Source organism: Pimephales promelas, chromosome 9 (assembly GCF_988280905.1).
Source record: "Pimephales promelas chromosome 9, fPimPro1.hap1.1, whole genome shotgun sequence".
Classification (NCBI taxonomy): Eukaryota; Metazoa; Chordata; class Actinopteri; order Cypriniformes; family Leuciscidae; genus Pimephales; species Pimephales promelas.
Window position 1 is genome coordinate 22,496,519 of NC_142777.1, and position 19,401 is coordinate 22,515,919.

Consider the following 19,401-nt stretch of genomic DNA (forward strand, 5'->3'; position numbering starts at 1 on the left):
CTCACATCCTACTCCACCAAGGATTCATTTCACCACCTCCACAGATCAGATCCCAGCTGAGGCTCCACTTCAGTTCTGTGCCTAGCATGAACTCCTCAAGTCACCTTGAGACGGAGCAAGTGCATCCAATAGCTCGTGCAGCACAGACAGGCCCCCGCTGGAGGAAACGCTATCTGGAATTATCTACTGGATGGCAAACAGCCTGCTGCAGCTGGTGAGCACTGCAATATCACATCTCAGCTTTTAAAACAAACACACACACAAGGGAGGGGCAGAGAGGATGAAGTCCTGTCCCAAAAGTGAATCGCATTAAAAGGGTTTCCTGTCCACAGTGCTGACGGTCCGCTCCCTTTAAACACATCACACACACACTCCATCCGGCTGCAAACTCCTGTGAGATAGAGTGCGTCAGATCTGCATCGCTGTAGACTATTGACACTCTGCCAACTCCCTCCCCATTAACTTACTCCAGTGTGGAGTTTAGGCCCCGCCCACTGCTGATCTCCACCCTCCTCATTGGTCGGTTTTCCCTCATAGGCAGAGACTTTCTCAGAATCTCTGCATTCTGTATTATACCCATTCTCAGCCATACAAGCACACACACAAACAGGCAGGCTGTTCTGAATATCACTTGACAGCAAAACTATTTTTTTCTTCCAAGACTAGTGAACTGTATTCTGAACAAGTTTCATTGTTCAGAATACAGAAAAGTATGACGCGTGGGAAAATTGCACAAAGACAAACAGCTACATGAATAAGAGGCATTGTTATCAAAGAACACTCTATTAATGCTTCTACAACCATCCTACGTCCATGATAGACTGCTGGTTTGAAATAGCATATGGCATTACACTATTTATTATATGCATCCTCTGCAATAAAAAATATAAGATTTTATTTGTGTTATAATACAAATAAAAGAGCAATACCAACAAAACATGGACAATAACGTTATCAAGATTTTACTTTTTATTGTGAACTTCAATTATGAACATTTTTAGGATTTTAGGTAGAAATGTATGAATATATAAATATATAATTATTATTAAGAAATCAGTAGCCTATTTATTTTTGAATGCTTCTGATTGGTCAATCACACCATCTAGGTAGGCTATGTTATTGCACCATAACAACCTCTGAAAACCTGAATGTTCTCTATCAACAGCATTTTTGGTAATCATAACCCCTTAACCTCCTTTTTCACTGGAATGCCCTCTATAGCTTCTAAATCACAATTATGGATAGCCATTAATTCACACTTTTTAAAGTTTAGGGTCAGACCTGATGCCTTTGAAAAAAATATTAATTTGATCAATAACTAATGGAAGCACCTCTTTATTTTTAAGAAATAAAAGGATGTCATCTGCAAATTGGCTTATAGTAAAGGTTCTACCGAGAATGTCTATGCCTACATTGTCGTCCATTTTTTTTTAAATAAATAAAGATATCAATTCGACTGCAAGATTAAAAAGTAATGGTAAAAAGATTAAAAAGTAAGATTAAAAACATCCCTGGCAGATTCCTCGTTTAATTTGAATTCTGGGTGATGAACCTAATTTAAGGGAAATGCTACTGAAAATATCATTATAGAACATGGAGATCACTCTACAAAACATACGATCAAAGCCAAACATTTCTAATGATTTAAACAGAAAAGGGTGTTCAAGGGTATCAAATGCCTTGAAGAAGTCTAGAAATAAAAGTAAGGTTTTGATAAAGTATGCAGTGCTATACCTATTGGATTGCTAAGAATAATCCAAAGTAGTTTTCTTGATCCTTTAGCTAGACCTGTATCCCTTCCCAGTTTTGTTTGTTCCCTGTCTTGTTCTGCACTCTCAGAAAAAAAGGTACAAAAGCTGTCACTGGGGCGGTACCTTTTCAAAAGGTACACTTTTGTACCTAAAGGGTGCATATTGGCCATGAAGGTACCAAACCCTTTAGGTACAAAAGTGTACCTTTTGAAAAGGTACCGTACATTATCCCCTACCTATTCACGTACACTTTTACATAAAACCTTAATGTTCATGAATAAAAGTTGAAGTTCACAGTTAAAAACATTATTATTAATATTACTTTATTACTAAAGTATTATTATTATTATTAATTAAGATATAGTTATTCATACACACACACACACACACACAAAATATACAAAATAATAACAAAACATCACATCAGGCCCTGTAACTGGCTACCGTATCTTTAAAATTTTTATTTAAATTATTTAGCTTGTTTTGTCGATTAATGTGTCTCTATGGCATGACCAATTCATTTTTAAATATACAAATTATTTAATGTGGTTTCATTTACTTTAAAGCCCTGTAAATTGCATTACACAAGGATTAGAAAAGAAAAAAAAAACACCCCAATAAAAACAATAACAACATCAGAGAAATCCTAGAAAAAAAAAAAAAAAAAAAAGGTAAAGCATCAGACACAAATGTCTTCTTTCAAAACAGCTTTTATTTAAGAAAAGTTTGAAACAGACTGGTCTTGAGAGGTACATTCAGATCAGCTGGAGCCTGAGGGACATGATGGAGGGAGCAGGGCTGACCAAGTTAGTGCCTGATTCATTTCACAGCAACACACCTCAGCCCTGCCTCACGCTCCACAATCAGGCTGCCTTTTTTCATTGTTTTTTTTTTTTTTTTTGATTTTCTTTTTCTTACAAAAAGTGGCTCAAAAAGTTTCATTAAAAATACAATCAAATAATTTCATATATATTTATATATATATTCAGGCAACATGAGAATCCAAGAATTATCATAAGCTTTGAAAATAGCATCTCTGAAGTAATTTAAAGGTCTGTTTGGAAATTTCAAACATTGCAGGCAAGTTCCATTTACCCCTCTTAAACTGAGCTGAACAAACACATTAATGTCTTCATCTTGGTGAGTGTGTATGTGCTCACCAGGGTTCAGTCCAGTGGTGGCATTAGTGGTCACACATGCACAGAGAGAGAGCGAGCGAGAGAGAGAGAGAGAGAGCGAGAGAGAGAGAGAGAGAGAGAGAGAGAGAGAGAAAGAGAGAGAAAGAGAGAGAGAGAGAGAGAGAGAGAGAGAGAGAGAGAGAGAGAGAGAGAGAGAGAGAGAGAGAGAGAGAGAGAGAGAGAGGGGGATTCATGTTCACACTAAAACATCACCCCAACTGGCCTTACATGTCTAGTTGATAAGCAAATAGAGCTCTGATATATTTTCTCTGGAAAGCTAATTCATGATGTAATCAGAAATGAAAAGAAGGCCTGGTGGTTATGCTGGGCTGTGATACAGCTGGATTAAACCCGGCCCAAGATTTGGAGCTGAGCTTAAGATGCTTAGCATCATGACACAGTCAGAGGTCTAACACACACCACTTTCCCTTGGATAATCCACACACACACTTGGAGATACAGTAGTTGAAGCTGGAATGGGGACATTTTTCATATGGCATTGTTTTAAGAGAAATATAATCAAGAAACACACTGGCTCTTCTAACACCCAGTTTGGGCAACAAGCAAAAGGAAGAACATATTAAAGGGACACAGAGATTTCAGCTGCATTCACACCATATAGGACATATCGGACTGATCTCTTATCAGAGAAAGAGCCCAGAGCTGCTGGTCTACAGGTTCTGCTCAGGCTTACAAGAAATAGAAACCCAATCTGTTCAACAGCGGATTGCACAAGCAAAAAAAAAAAAAAAAAAAAAAAAATCAATTGGCACAAGCTGATAATGATTAATTTAAGAGAAGGAAATTCTTCTAACAAAAATATAACATTTATGCGTATAATTACAAGGTACAATAAATATGTAAAAAAAGAAATCACATAGTAAGAATAAAATAATTCAGTTATAATCTTAAAGGTGATGAAATCATGACACATAGAAATGGAATGTATTCAGAATTGAAGAAAGTAGAATGAAGATCCATTCCCTCCTAACCACTAGGGGGCAAACATGAGTTTTAATAGGCATGTGGACCTACAGCTCCTATTACACTGACCTAAGCTCCACCCCTTTTAAGTGATTCATTCAGTAACTTCAAAACAGTAAAACGCATGCATACAGACGTTTTTGAGTTCTTATTTAGAGCAGTGAAGCTCACTCCTAAATACACAATTAACTTTGCTTTGAGGACTTAGCATGTGCCTTTACCACGCACAATTCACCTTCAAGGAAAAATGGAAGAGAGACTGTTGCTTTTTTTTTGGCATCAAGTAATTATTCCCACGTTTCACCAGTAACATTTCTTACATCTATAATCCAACTGTAAACTGATCCCCGTTTCAACAAAGAGTAACAATGAAAACTGACAGTACGTTTAGTACGATTTTTCACACGTACATGTACAGAGTTGTCGGGCACCGTGGGATATCCCAGAACTCCATGTGGTGTAACAAACAGCAAGTTGTTGAAAGGCAGCTTTAATACCCATAGGGTCAGTGCCCTCAGTGCAGCATCTTAGAGAGAGCTCACATTTAGGGATCTCGAACAGCTACATATCACGAAACTCAAAACTACGATCTGGGATTGTGATCACACGTGTTACCCGATCACAAAAGGGACCCGACTATCTGCTAACAAAGTAACCAGAGAGCATGTTGACGAAGGAAAAGGGTATTTATAGGACTTTTTTTTTCTTTTAGGGGCTCATGCAACATTACATTCTGCAGCAGTTGAGCGCTACAGACAACTTCTTCAGCGGCACATTTATCCCGGTACTGTTCAATATGAGAGTATGGCAGTAGGGCAGGGCAGAAAACGTTGTCACATGGAATCGTTCTGAGATGAGAGGCTTTGAGAGAAGTGAAAGGACATGACAGAAAAGGTGGAAAGAGGACTGCTGGATCAAGGACTGGTTTGAGCAGTTTAAGGTGGTTCCAATTGCCATGTTGCTTTTAAACAGGCAGGAGGAAGGGCAGCGACCCTGGAAGATGTGAGGGTCCCATCAGTAGTCTTAACCCAAAGCTGTCCGTGTCCATCAGTAGCGCTCCATCAGATGCTTATAGGAGAGGGGTGTGACAGCAGCCATCTGTGGTGTACACAGGGAAAAAAAAAACACCACACAAAATTGTTTAGCACATATGTAAAAAAAAAAAAAAAAAAAATAGCAACAATGTGTCGATCTCTTATTTGATTGATTTGTCAAATATAACCAACCCAAACATAAACCCACCAGACAATTCTGTACACATTAGCAACCTTAAATCAATTCAAACAGATCTGCACCAATGGCCATCCTAATCACAGGAGGATCTGGTTGTCAGGAATGATTCGCTCACATTATTAGTCCAAATAAAATGCGGATTTGAATCCTGGTTCATGGAATGTCCTGGATTTAAAACAAGTCCACTACATCTCAGATGCTGTCAATTACCACAGACATTAAACGGGCAATGCACTGCAGGCAAAATGGGCTTTTAATTAAACTTGACTGTGAAATCAGTGCTACATGAAAAGCAAAAATAAAGTAAACGGGCTGTGGCATTCTCTTTTGCTAAAACACTTTCATACCTATAATTCGCTTCTGATTTTGCATTTACAAATGCATTAGCAACTACCAATGGAAGTCTATAATTAACATTTATATCTTCCATACAAAATGTGTTATTTGTCCTATAAAAGTGACAAAAACTGTTCAACGAATTGTCAGATGAATGCTTGGTAATGCATTACCGTCGGTAAACGTAGAGTAGATGCTATCCAAGATCAATTTGTGTTGAACCCAGAACATTCCTTAGATCATATTGAGCACTTTACCTGTCTGTGTAAGTTGAAGTTTCCTCTGACAGCTGAGAAGAACAGAAGAGCAAGTTTAATGCTGGTGAGTACTTCCTATCTACAGCCTCACCAATAACTAATCACAACCATCACACATTGACCCCAAAAGCTTCAGGCACAGGCGAACATGCAAAACACCCGCTTCGGCATGCAAAATGCAAAGCATTAATGCAGGGGAACAATCACTGGAACCAAAATAATGTCCCAAGGTTAGACAGCCAACTTCGATAGTCACAAAAAAAAAAGAAAAGAATCCAAACTACAAACTATCACACCACACAAAATACCCAACACAACAAAAGACCAACATGACGCTGCGGTTTTTATTTCAGTGTATTAAAGTATTGCACAAAACAACCACACTCATGTTGTCATTCACACACATATAAATGATGTTAACCAGAACAACATGACAGATAACTGGTTTAGTCAGTTAATACGGACCCAATCACAGGTTACTTGAGGAGCACATGCAGGGGCATAATGAGGGGCGGAGCTTCCCCTGGCAGGCTGAAAGGATCATTTAATATTCATTCATTCATTAGATTTGTCCCCTTCTGCTTGTTTTGTATTCCTTACAACCAACAGTACTGCACTGTGGTCTATTATTATAGTAGCATCACTTATTAAATATATACTTTAATTAGTATATGAAAATACTACAGGGTCATATGTCCTGTAAGTCTTTTTAATATAAAATGAAACGGCAGTATTCTCAAAAGTAAAAATCCCATTTAAAATCTCCATAGAGCAAATATTACATCAACTTGTTTCATTGCAAAATACCGGGTAAAGACACTATACATAATCCTGAACTAAAACCCAAATCAGAGAAGTCTGTTAGGAAATGGGAACAGGGATGTTATTCTTTCAAAGTATTAGCTTTAAAAAGCTAGGTACTGTAGATAGCAAAGTAATGCAAGCTATCTATCTAGCTTTTTAATACTAGTTGGTATGTGATTTTTGTCGTGTTAAAGCATAAGACATCAGTGATTTATCTGATAAGAAAACACAGTTACACTTTATTTTAAGGTGTCTTTGTTGCACTGTAATTGTACTTTTAAGTACCGAATTAACTACAGTACATGTACTCACTACAGGGTTAGGATTTGGTTTTGGGTTTGGGTTAAGTTTAGTTGCATCATGTAATTATGCATAATTTGTATTATGTGTAATTAGTTATATACAGTATAATTACAAATAGTTATTGCCAGTAAATACATGTCACATATGTAACAATGACACTTAAAAAAATAGTCGTAAAGATTTAATTTGCATTTTCAAGTACTTGTTGCACCAAGATGGTTTAGTACATGGTTTAGTTCAAGAAATGTAACATTTCTAAGGTGCAGAATTTTTCAATCTCTATGGAGAAAATTAATGGGGAAATACTTGTGTAACACAAAGTGGGCAGTCACTGTTGAGTTGTAGTGTGTTGTTTTTCTTAAAAAAGTCTAAATGTCTTTTCAGCCAACCGATGTGAGTTCATCCTAAGGTAGGGAGAATTTCCACAGCAGAATTGGGAGGAAATTAAAAGCATCCCACAGAGGGGGCCCGACTGAACCCAAGGGGAGGAACTGCTCCGACTACGAGGCAAATCCCTTGTGGATGACTAGGGTCAGGCACTCAATTGGGGCTCTGATTGTAAAAGTCTGGGGTCTTGTACCTGTTCATTTGACAGAATTGGACTCGTCTGAAAAGGTTCTCATGAGCAGGGGTCTGGCTGAAGACTGAGAGGAATGGCTGCCCCCAACATTCGACTGACCCAGCTTTTTCTGAAAGGGGGTGGTGAAAGACACTTGAACACCATGGATCGGACACACACATACCCACTCAAACACACAACTGCGGTACAGTAAATCCTTTAAAAATAAGACAAAACATGGTGAAGGATGTTTATAATGATGAGATGTCATATTTGAGGGCACAATAATGTGTTTGATGTGTTTTCTAACATAATCCCTCACCCCTTTTGTGACCCACACAAAAGTCAGCTAAGACTCAAACAAACTCACAATATAAACCCACAAAGAGACGGGTCCCGATTCCAGTTCCTTAATGATTCAGTTGGCAATTATTATTTTAATATATAATTGATCCTAACTACACTACTATATAAAAATGTGGGTGAGTGAGATTTTGTTTTTCAAAGAAAATAATACTTAAAGTGCCTTAGGACATTTATAATGATATAACAGATTTGTATTTAAAACAAATACAGTTCTTTTGAACATTGTATTCATAAAAGACAAAAAAAAAAATGTACCATAGATTCCACCAAAATATTAAGCTGCACAAGTCTTTTCAACATACACATTAAAAACAGTAATTTAAAATTGTAATAAAATTTCACAGTATTACTGTTTTTTTCTGCATTTTTGAAAACTTTTGAACGGGAGTGTATATATATATATATATATAATAGAATGTTTGGGTAACACTTGGGCATTACTTTGACTAATTCAAGAACCGGTGTTGCCCTTCTACCCCAAAGTCAATCTATTGTACCGTACTTAGCACCTAGCTTCAAATTGTAAAAATCGAATAAAAAGAAAGAATAATCGCATTATGGTGTATTTATGTTTAATTATGATAATATTTTAATTACTGTATTGCCTTTTAAATTGCTTTTTGCACACACACATACATACATACATACATACATACAATACAACATATATATATATATATATATATATATATATATATATATATAAACAAATAAATAATCGAATATCACATTCTTATTTTAAAAATGGTCAAAGTTAAAAAAAAATCCCCTTTCTTCTCTGTTCTTTCATAAATATATATGTATATATTGCGATTCCCAACCCTAACAAGACAAACACTCTCTCACACACACACACACACACACAAGATCTCACATTGAATCAAACAGCCCAAATGCACCCATAAAGTCATAGTGGTTTGGGTGGGGAGTGGAGTAGGCTGGGCCGAGCACGCATGCAGGAAACCCTGTATGTTTGTGTGCTGCATTCTCCTGGCTGGCCATGCAGAGACAGCAGGCACCTGGAACAGGCAGCTGAAGGAATCCACATCATACCCTGCAGCCCTTACAGACGCACACTGAGGACCACCCAACACAGCTTTTGGACACAATTCTTGCACAATGCTTCAAGACATACACCCACTCAAAAAACTGCCACCATGATATACCGTTTGACTGACAATCCAAACCCAGAACCCGTGACAAACACATTTGAGCTAGCGAAGAACACCTTACAAAGAGGGTGCAGAGACAAACGGGTGGAGAGAAGGCAAGCGGGACACTGAAGATACAGACAGGCAACCCAAAGGAGGAGGGACAGTGAGACAAAACAGCAGAAGAGGAGCAAGCAGAGAGACCTCAGTCACTCCAGGAAAAGCTGTGAGTGCTAGCAGTCTGCGACAGCATGAAGATAGTGGATGTCCCAGAGGAAGGAAGACGTCGTTTCATCTATGGCACAGCACATAAGGTGGGCAAGAGACCAAAGAGGACAGGAAAATTAAAAGAAGATCATGGGTAAGAAAGGGTGGGAGTAAAGTTATGGGGGTAGAGATAGAGAAACAAGAGAAATGTGACAGATTAACGCGATTAAATATGCAAGTGAAAAGCTCCAGTAACTAGAACCCTGACTATGTGCTGTTTGATTCAGCAGAAAGTTGACCAGCTCAGCATGAATAAGTATCTATTAAAACAGTCTAACTCTCCTGGTGGAAATTGATTGCCACATACCGGTAAATACATTTATGGTCTGTAGAATAGAATATTAAACTATCAGGAATTTTTATACTTTTTTTTAATAGTGTATACCATTCAAAAGTCTGGGGTTAGTACGATTTTATTTTTTCGAAAGAAGTCTCAACAAGGCAGCATTTATTTGATCAAAAATACAGTAAAAACACAAATATTGTGACATTGTCAAATCAAAACTTTTGAATTGTGAAATTATAAAATTTGAATACGTTTTAAAATGTAATTTATTTCTGTAAACTCAAAGTTGTTTTTGCCTAATATTTTTGTGGAAACAGAGATTATTGTGTTTTTTTAATATTATACATGCATCTAAAAAGAAGTATTAACTTCTTTCAAAAAAAATTTACTGACCTCAAACTTGAATGGCAGTGTAGATTCTGAATTGTTGAGCTGCAATTGTATTTGTAGTAAAATGAAAATAAACACACCTGTTCTATATTAATGAGCATAGTGGTTTAATTTTCAATAATAGTGACTAAGTTCAGCCGAGCTTGACTTTAAGCCAGCATCACAGCTCATTTGCATAAGGTTTGAACTGCAAATACTTTTTACAGCATTTTCAACAAATTGCAGTCATTCATAAAAAATGCTTTACAATGTATTAATAGAGTGCAATAGAGTAATTCTGTTTTTTCTTATTCACGTTCTCAGTCTTTCTGGGGACCTGTAATTTACATTGGTCAATAAAGACCAAGTTTTCTTATCTAATGGAGTTCATTTGGCTATAATTATAAAATCATTCTTAAAGATGACAATTGAATAAATGACATCACATTGACATCAATGCCACAAAATTTCTCCCCATTTGCCATTTTAATTGACACATGGCATTCTCCGAAGGGAAGCGACACCTACCTGTGCGGAAGCAGGGGGCAGATTAGCACCGTATGCTCATCTCTGGCCTGAAAGGCTTCTTAACCAGCGTCACAAATATTAGCAACTCCCCACAGCGGGTGCTCACTTCTTTTAAATAATTCAAATTACTGAAGGGGTCTAATTATCGTTTATAGATTCTAACTGCGGTACATGTTAGCTGGTTGGGTAGACACTGACAGCAGCACAGAGTGATGCAAGTATTTATGTCACTATTTAAGTCAGAGTGATACATGGGACAAAAAGCTACAGGAGAGTAGGAGAGGACATCGAAGAAGAGTGATGTTAACAATTAGACTGATTGACTTCCTGTCTGTTTGACCAACCCCAACAATCCAAACTGTTCAGAGCTTTGAAACAAGGCAAAGAGTTCTGTTAGGAAAAAAAGTCAATGGTGTAATTCATGACAGTCAGGGGAAGTAAGGAAAAGAGACACTTGAGAAGTGACAGTTTAAGAAAGAATAAAAAGGTCCTAAAATGTAAAATAAGGCTGGGGGGTACAGGGGATTATTAAATGTGACTGAATGTCCTAAACAGGTGTGACGTGATAAAGCAACAAATGACAAACCATCTCTCTACCATGTAAATCAGAGTTTATATGTGCTAATAACCAGCCATGACCACACCAAGCAACAGTGCATTTTGGCCTTCTACACTGGTCCTAAAATCCTGGTCAACATAGCTGTGAATTAAACATCTAATATCTTCTAATTGGCCATGACTGCATCACGCCATGCCTGGTTAGGACACGGTGTAAGATGACAGAGAAACAGAAGAGAAGGTAAATAAGGAAGAATAAGGGATAATAGGATGGATATGGTCGAAATGAAGAATTGAGGAAGTCAGAGAGGAGTAAAAACGTGTGAGAAAAGTATACCTGTCGTGAATGGGGGCCTCTGGGCTTGCGGAGAACCACCAAAAGGAGCTCTGGCAGAAGACTGAGGAGAATGAGGATGATGATAACCAGCCAGGCAGACACTGAACTTAGCATGTTAGCAAACACAAAGTACAAACGCTGCTGCTTCAAAAACGGCCTAGAAAATGAGAGCAAGAGAGAGGGAAGGAAAGAGAAAACAAGAGTGTAAGACAAGTTAACTCATGCGATTAAACATAGGCTAATTTATATAATTTATCTAAACTGATAATTATATTTGCTTCATTCTACAAATCAGAGCTGTACAGTGAAGCCGCAACACACACACACACAAAATGGTGGTTTCCTCACCATATGATGCCTCCCCAGAAGAAACTGAAGAAAACATAGAAGGCCAATGAGCCCCAGATCACAAAATGGTTGATCCACGTCCAGTGCCGCGTGTCTAAAGCCAGCTGGGAGAAGGAACACAGTCACTCTCTGACAAATGAAGATCTGAGATATTCTTTTATAGTCTAGAAGTTTGAGACAAACTAATCAAGCCACTAACCTTCAATGTCACAGTGAAAACAAGGACTGTAAAGACAATTGTTCCATAAGACCAGTTTCCGAAGACCTGTAAAAGGAAGGAGTAAATCAAATGCAGTTCCCGCTTTTTCATTCATACAGTTCTTAAAGTCAGTTCTTAAAGTCATATTGCTGTATTATCCATTATTTATCTGCAAACAATTTTTTTTTAATGGTTCAGGTACCCTTAAGGTGTTAAGAATTGCATGAGGGCGGGACAACCTGTCACTCACGTGACATCACAGCAGTCTCAAACCACAACAAACCAACAAGCCAATCAATTCCTGATAGACAAAATCAAGCCACACCCACTTTAAAAAGCAGAACAGCTCTAACCTGGCCATTATCCTGCAGCGCTGGATTGCTGAACAGGAAACGGACACCAAAGAAGAACATGAGACCCTGAAAAATTCCTAATACTGTCCAGTAGAGGAAGGGACGCCAGCGTAACATGGCATTTTTGGCTATTTCTCTGTAAGAATGATAAAAACACAGTACATCAGCAACAGCATGGTACAAATTAAATAAGCAGAAGAGTTGCAGTGCAGACTGGCACCTGTAGAGGGTGGCATTGTCCAGCAAAACCTCTATGGCCATGTGCTGTTCCAGCAGGCTGTAGGCCAGAATGGGCATGGAGGTGAAGCAGATGTTGTACATCGTCAGATAGGCTGCGTCGTACAGGGGCTGGGAAGGGGAGCGAGGGAAAGGACGGGGCACCGGGGAGGTTAATACCACAATGAGGACGTCACACATATGCACACAATCTGAGCCACATGCAATGGTCACTTTATATATACAAAAAACACATGCTGGAAAACGTGATGTCATTAGACCAATTACAGGAAATCACAGCTGAGAATTGGTTAAGAGCTGTTTCTAATATTTTTTTATCGATTGTAGAAGTGACGGGACAATACTACAGGAGAAAGAAGGAAAAATATGGGACACAACTGATATACATATAAATATCAGTTCAAAGAAGGGTAGAGAGAAATGGAGAGGAAAGACGCAAAGTCAAGAGCAAAGGCAGAGGAGAGGGACCTGCTGGGACTTAAGTCTCCAAACAGGCCCTTTATTTGCACATACCTGCTGAGAGTATCCACAGAAAAACTGGTAAAGGAACTGAGGTAATATGAAGCAAAGATTCTAAGGAAGAAAAAAAGGTTTAAAAGAGTCACTAAAATAACTACCTTTATATTTATAGATTGAAACATGGGCCGCTGGATGCCAGATGTACCTTATAAAAGAAGTACTGGACAAGATGAGCAATGCGCACATAGTAGAGATGCCCATGAGCCAGCAAAAGCTTCTTTAAGTGCTTGAGTTTAGGGATGGCATAATCACTGTTCCTCACAGCTTGACGACCCTCCTTACCTTTAACACCTGAACACACAATGGAACAGACAACACCATCACATTCCACCACCCAAAAAAAAAAAAAAGCTAAGCACTTTAATGCACTTTAACAATGTACACTACCATTCAAAAGTTTAGAGTCAGTAGGACTTAGGATTTGATCAAAAAATAACAACAGTACAACAATTTAAAATAACTGTTTTCCATTTGAATATATTTGAAAATAATTTATCCCTGTGATGGAAAAGCTGAATTTTCAGCATCATTACTCCAGTCTTCATTGTCTCGTGAACTCTCAAAATGTATTGCTCAAGAAACAGATTTTATTTTCCAAATTGAAAAAAGTTGTACTGATATTTTTGAGGACACTGTGATACATTTTTTAAAGGATTCGTTGATGAGTAAGAAGAGCATGTAAAAGTTATTTGAAAAGCACATCTTCTGTCTTGCTGAATAAAAGTATTCTTTCAAAGTATTTCTTAAAAAAAAACCTAGTAGTTAACGGTAGTTGACATGCATGCACAATGAGATCTCACCAATGCCCACATGTGCCTCAAGAATCATGCTAACGTCATTGGCCCCATCGCCAATGGAGAGAGTGATTGGGGAGCCTTTGGAGTTCTTCACCATCTTCACGATCTAAAGTGAGTAAAAGAGAATTTTAGCCAACTAATTCATAAAGTATAAGTTTATATTATTATAGGCACCATTAAAAGACACCAAAGCGTCAGCCTGCAGGTGTGACCTGAGCTTTCTGCAGGGGTGCCATGCGGCAGCAGAGCACGGCAGTGCTGTTCTGGCAGATCTGCAGAAAGAGGCTCCTGTACAGGCTGGCATCTGTATCACGGGGTGGGTTCATCAACAACGTCAGCGTAGCACCATCTACGATGAAGCCGTACTCCTGATTTGCTGTAGACCAACTCCTGTGGTACAAAAATGACAGTAAATTAGAGGTCATTAAATACACCCATATTAAAATGCTGGCCGATACGATATGTTCATAATTATACAATTCCTAATGATGTTCATGTTATGACTGATAGCTTATAAATGGCAGATACTAAAACTCCATATAATTTTGTCTAAATAAATAAAAAATAAAACATGTCAAAATTCAAAACAATTGTCTTAAATGCTACAAGTGAATTTAGGCATCACAACTTTACAAGTTAGTTAGTTCAATAACATATTTATTATTATATTTATTCATGATTTTAAACATCAATTTAGATGAGCGTTAGGTGAAGCATGAAAATGAGTTTAAATTCAAGTATATTCAATATTAACAGATTTTAATATTGATAAAAAATAAATAAAATAAAACTCTACTTGGTCGTATTATATAGTCCATTCCTAAACTGTAACAAAATTCACTAAAAAGCCAGTAAGAGGTCAAGGGTCTGACCTGGTGACCCCTGCTTTGACAGGTGGGGCATCCTGCACTGCTCTTCTATGGTAGTCTCGTAACAACTCAAGAAGTTTGTCCTCGCGCTTTGTCCTCCCATCCTCCAGAGTCCGCACAGTCAGTTCCAGTAGCTCCGTACCCCTCTGGAACAGGCGGCAGGCATAGCAGGTGGACTTGGCAGTCTCCATTTTGTCCCCCGTCAGCACCCAAACTTTTATCCCTGCACCCTGCAAGGCCTCCATGGTCTCCGCTGCCTCTTCCTGAAGTCTGAGACACAAGATATTAAGATGTTAAGCTATCCAGGGCTTCTCTTTGAGACAAAAACGTGGCATAAATAAGCCATTTCGGTCACCAACCGGTCCTCTACAGCGGTCGCTCCAATCAAACTCATGCCCGTCTCCACTTGGTTATAAATGGCCATGAGTTTCTCCTCCCTGTCCTGAAGAGCCAGTCTCGCCTCCCTCAGCCCAGCGTCTGCCATGGCATACTCCTCAGCACTCAGCTGCTTAAAGGCAACACACAGTGTACGGTAACCCTCCTGTTGAGTAAAAACACACAATAAGGCTTTTTCAATATTTAAAAAAGTTAAAAAGTCAATATGGTCACAACATCCTTGTAAATGAAAGACACTGCATTATATTAACATTCTTTAATCTACTGTACCGTTGCATTTCGCTCAACGTGCAACCGAATCCTGTCCACCTCCTCTGGTTTGACTCTTGGGAAGATGGAGGAATCCGCTCCCTTACAGAAAAGCAGCGTCTCCCCTAAATAAACAGGTGAGAGACATTCAGTGTTACACATTACAACATAAACTGGGTTGTTGCTAAGTTGCTAAGTGGTTGTAGTGTTCTGAGCAGACAGAGACTGTTTCCATAAATTATCCTTTTTATTAACCTAACTATTCATTTTGATAATATGTAGCATTTTAACTGTGACAGAAAACCCCCCGGAAAATATGAGAAATAACTTCAGGGTTGATATATCTGCATCTGGCGTGACACTCACGCTTTCAGCATTAATCTCACGCTCTAACGCACATGCAAGAAATGTCACGCCAAAATCCATTTTTCTCCCATCTCAATCCATTAATTTTCTGTTGATGACTAGACTAGACCACAGCGTATTAATAACAGGAGAGGAGTTAAGGCCTGCAGCTGTAACATCTGCCAACAACGTTCTCACGGCAGTATTCTCTGATCGTTGATTCGCTGAAAACCTTGAACCTGGTACGTCAGTTGCTTGTGAAAAGTTCAGAGAGAGCTTAGAGCATACAGTAGGTTTGCATCTGTCTGTGTGCCGAGAGTACAGTAGCGTTAGTTGCAAACGCTGTCTGACGTGCGTTATTTGCTGAGCGAACCCTTTCAGTTATTGGCCTAAACAAGACTGGCCCCACAGACTGTCACTTGATGGCACCCTGTGATGGGAAGTTCAGATAATTTTACTTTCGAGTCTTTCGTTCATTTGTCATGTGCAGACGCAATGAACGGATTGATCATGAACGGATCGAACCCTGCTTCAGATACAAACCTCTTGCAGAGGCAGTAATCAGGCCAAACTGCCACTATGGTGCATAAAACAGGCCTAATTTGTGAAACTTGTGTGTTGTGGTATTCAGGTGGAGTAACTATTATGTGTCCCGTTTGTTTTCAGATTTCTTATTGTTTAGATGTTGTTGTTTTACATGTTTGTTAGTTGTTATTTAATCACCTCTATCTTTTTTTTTATAGTGCAATCATTAAATTAATTGTATATTTTGAAAAAAAAGAAAGAAACATTTCCATTCTATTTTTTTCTTTTGTTGTTGCATAAATCAGGGTTTATACTAAGTAAACAAGGACTGAAAGTTTTAAGTTAAGTTAAGTTTAAATTTTACAGTCTCACTCCAGCCAAAGTCCCAAAGCAACCCTGTAAATTAAATTAAGAATTAAAAAAAAATCTAACTAATAAAAAAAGAAAATATTTTTTGTGTAGCTATTGGTTAATAAAGGAAAGAAAGAAAATTTCAAACTGTATTTGGGTTCCGGCTTCAATGTAAACCTATGGCATTTTCCTGCTCAGTCCATTTACTACTGATTACTAAAAAGGTCACATCACCACATGTCACATGGTTAAAGTTATCATTAATGTCAACAGCAGAAATAGTGCAGGACAAGTTATCCAATTCAAATCTCTAACCCTGCAAATGAGCAATAGCAAAAGCATCACTAATGATCTCTAGCTCACCTGATTTGGTCTGCACGATGACACTCATTCTTCGTCGGACTGGGTCAAAGTTTAGGACATGAAGCAATTTATACCTGAAAAGTTAAATAAATAATATGTAGAAATACACAAAGCTAATATTAATAACAATAAATCTTCCTTGCAGCTAATTATATATTGCTCTGGGTTTAAAAACATCCATGGATGTAAGAACTGAAGTATATTAGCAATAAAATTGTGTTTGATGAGATGTCAATGACCATAACTTACTCCTCTATATTATTTTGCCTGTTCTTGATCTTCATGTTCTTACTCTCCAAACCAAGAAACGTGAAGCCATATCTAAACAGAATAAAAGTTATGTCAGTAAGTGCCAGCGATCCCACCATTATCAGCCAGAAGAAAAGAAGAAATAAAAAATGCATATCATGGTCCCACCTCATGGCTCCTTTGACCAGTGCGATCTCATCAGGAGAAGATGCGATGAAACATCTTTCCTCCTCTGGCTGGGGAAACATCCCATCAACACCATCAACTTGGTCCCTAGGAGATTCGTCCGCTCCGTCCTCCTTGACCTGCACCGTGTGGCACAGGCACAGGGCCCGCAGAAACAACTCCTCTTTCTCCTAGCAGACAGAAAAATAACATGCTGCTTATGAACATGCATATTTGTGCATGTTTACTTCAATACTTGGAAAAACTTGAAGTACCTTCAAACATCAAAACTACTTGGTAAATAATTGAATAATTTAGCTTCCACCATTGTTTTCATTTAATCTATAATATATATAATCTATATATTCATGTAAAAATCTATAATATATTATTATACCATTCAAAAGTTTAGGATCAAACTTGATGAACATGAGAAAAAAGAAATCTTACTAGCGTTTTTTGTTTTTCTTTTTATTTAACGGTAGTGTTCATGTTATATAATTAATGTAATGTAATGTAACTTTAACACTTTAAACCCAAAGAAATAAAATACTTACATTGACATAATTAAATTACTAAGCAACAATGAATGAAATAACACAAAATAGGTATCATTTTAAAGTAATGCATCATTTTGATCAACTCTTGTTTCTGAGTAGTCCCTCTAAACCAAGTGTACCACTGGCGGGCACCACCACGAAAAAGTTAATAATCATATGAAGAGTTCAGATGCAAAAGCCTCTAAGTGCCATTTGAAATTTTCTTCTAGAATGATCATTTTTATCAAGCTTGTATATTTAAGTTCAGTGATTTCACTTAAATGGCAATGATAGTTACCTATTAATTGTTATTTAAGTGAAATAACTGAACTTAAATATACAAGTTTGATAAAAATCATCATTAAAGAAGAAAATTTCAAATGGCATTTAGAGGCTTTTGCATCTGAACTCTTCATATTTTTCAAAACTACTGCCTTGATTAGGTATCATTTGAAAGCATAGAGTCTGAATTTTGATCAACTCCAAAGTAGTGCTGAGTAATTTGCTGATAGATGAATAAATCAAATGTTTTTTTTTTATATTATGTACTGCAATGTGTTGAAAACATACCGCTCAGATAGGCATGTGTCACATGTCATTTGAAAGATCTCATGGAGTCGAATACAAGCAGGATGATTGTTTTGGGCTTTGACAAAACTTTCATCACTTAGATATAAAAGATATTATAACAAACAAAACAAAACAGCTTGGTTACAAATGCTGTGAAACTTTTGATTACTTTATGCTATCACCACAAAATTGGATCTAGATGCAGCTCGCATGTAGGGGAACTACATAAAAAAGAATTGTCCTCCTACCTTATTTCCTTCCTGAGTTATTGCATGTCAAATAAGAAAGATATGTAAAATTTCCATTGAGCACACTTTTTTGTCCTTTATCAGCAGTTTCTCAGCATGAGAATGCCCAAATGAAATGAAAATGTATATTTACTAAACGTTTTCTATCAAACAATACCTACCTTTTAACTGTCTTAACTATAGTTTTGGATAAATGACTCTTTACTTTTGTACAGTATGTGTCACAACTTGTCACAATATGGTCACAAGGACTTAAAGGGTTCATCAAAATTGGTAGAGAACAGTAAAATGTCACTGATATCAGTACTTTATTATGTGCAAAGAAAGAGAAAGAGGAAGTGCTCTCAATAGACCATCCGTTTATAGAGCATATTAGTGTATTATAAAAAGGGTTTTATATTATTGTGTATTATATTATATAACTTAAGTCCTTCAAAGCCTGACATTTTATGTTTACTGCCTTTGTGTTTATATATCTCACCTCAGAAGATTCATAATTGAAAAGGTTTACATACCGAGGTGAACACATTCAACAACACGGTAAGAGAAAAATCAATCCCATCTGAGGTCCTTTGGGTCTCAGAATGAGTGTAACTCACCAGTCCAGCCTTCTGCTGCAGTTTACTCACAGGCCCGTCTGTCACAGTGAAGCCGTCCAGCTCGTCTCCGTGTCTGTACTGGAAGCCGTCTATACAGCACTCGATGAACTCCATGTTGTTCTGGGTCAGCGTGCCCGTCTTGTCTGTGAATACATATTCCACCTGCAGGGTGCAGACAAATATTGACCTTAACAACTATAAACCCAGGCAATA

At 37.7% G+C, this 19,401-nt stretch overlaps 1 protein-coding gene across 4 annotated transcripts in view; it reads right to left on the reverse strand.

The window, feature by feature from the left end:
- Positions 1–2,443: 2,443 nt before the first annotated feature.
- Positions 2,444–19,401, reverse strand: part of atp11c (ATPase phospholipid transporting 11C (ATP11C blood group)) — a 68,985-nt gene continuing 52,027 nt past the window's right edge. The window contains exons 13-31 of one of the 4 annotated variants that reach the window (XM_039664700.2): positions 19,189–19,350; positions 17,236–17,423; positions 17,068–17,139; positions 16,819–16,892; positions 15,256–15,359; positions 14,949–15,130; positions 14,593–14,859; positions 13,933–14,110; positions 13,724–13,826; positions 13,069–13,214; positions 12,918–12,977; positions 12,388–12,515; positions 12,168–12,303; positions 11,815–11,880; positions 11,616–11,719; positions 11,268–11,424; positions 9,127–9,217; positions 5,740–5,771; positions 2,444–5,011 (exon numbers count right to left, since the gene is read on the reverse strand). In XM_039664700.2, coding sequence (XP_039520634.2) covers positions 9,128–9,217; positions 11,268–11,424; positions 11,616–11,719; positions 11,815–11,880; positions 12,168–12,303; positions 12,388–12,515; positions 12,918–12,977; positions 13,069–13,214; positions 13,724–13,826; positions 13,933–14,110; positions 14,593–14,859; positions 14,949–15,130; positions 15,256–15,359; positions 16,819–16,892; positions 17,068–17,139; positions 17,236–17,423; positions 19,189–19,350 — 2,217 coding nt within the window. In that variant the 3' untranslated portion in view covers positions 2,444–5,011; positions 5,740–5,771; position 9,127. Of the gene's footprint in view, positions 5,012–5,739; positions 5,772–7,426; positions 7,536–9,126; positions 9,218–11,267; positions 11,425–11,615; positions 11,720–11,814; positions 11,881–12,167; positions 12,304–12,387; positions 12,516–12,917; positions 12,978–13,068; positions 13,215–13,723; positions 13,827–13,932; positions 14,111–14,592; positions 14,860–14,948; positions 15,131–15,255; positions 15,360–16,818; positions 16,893–17,067; positions 17,140–17,235; positions 17,424–19,188; positions 19,351–19,401 lie in introns of those variants that run through there. The other 3 variants (XM_039664699.2, XM_039664702.2, XM_039664701.2) reach the window with 3 other exon arrangements.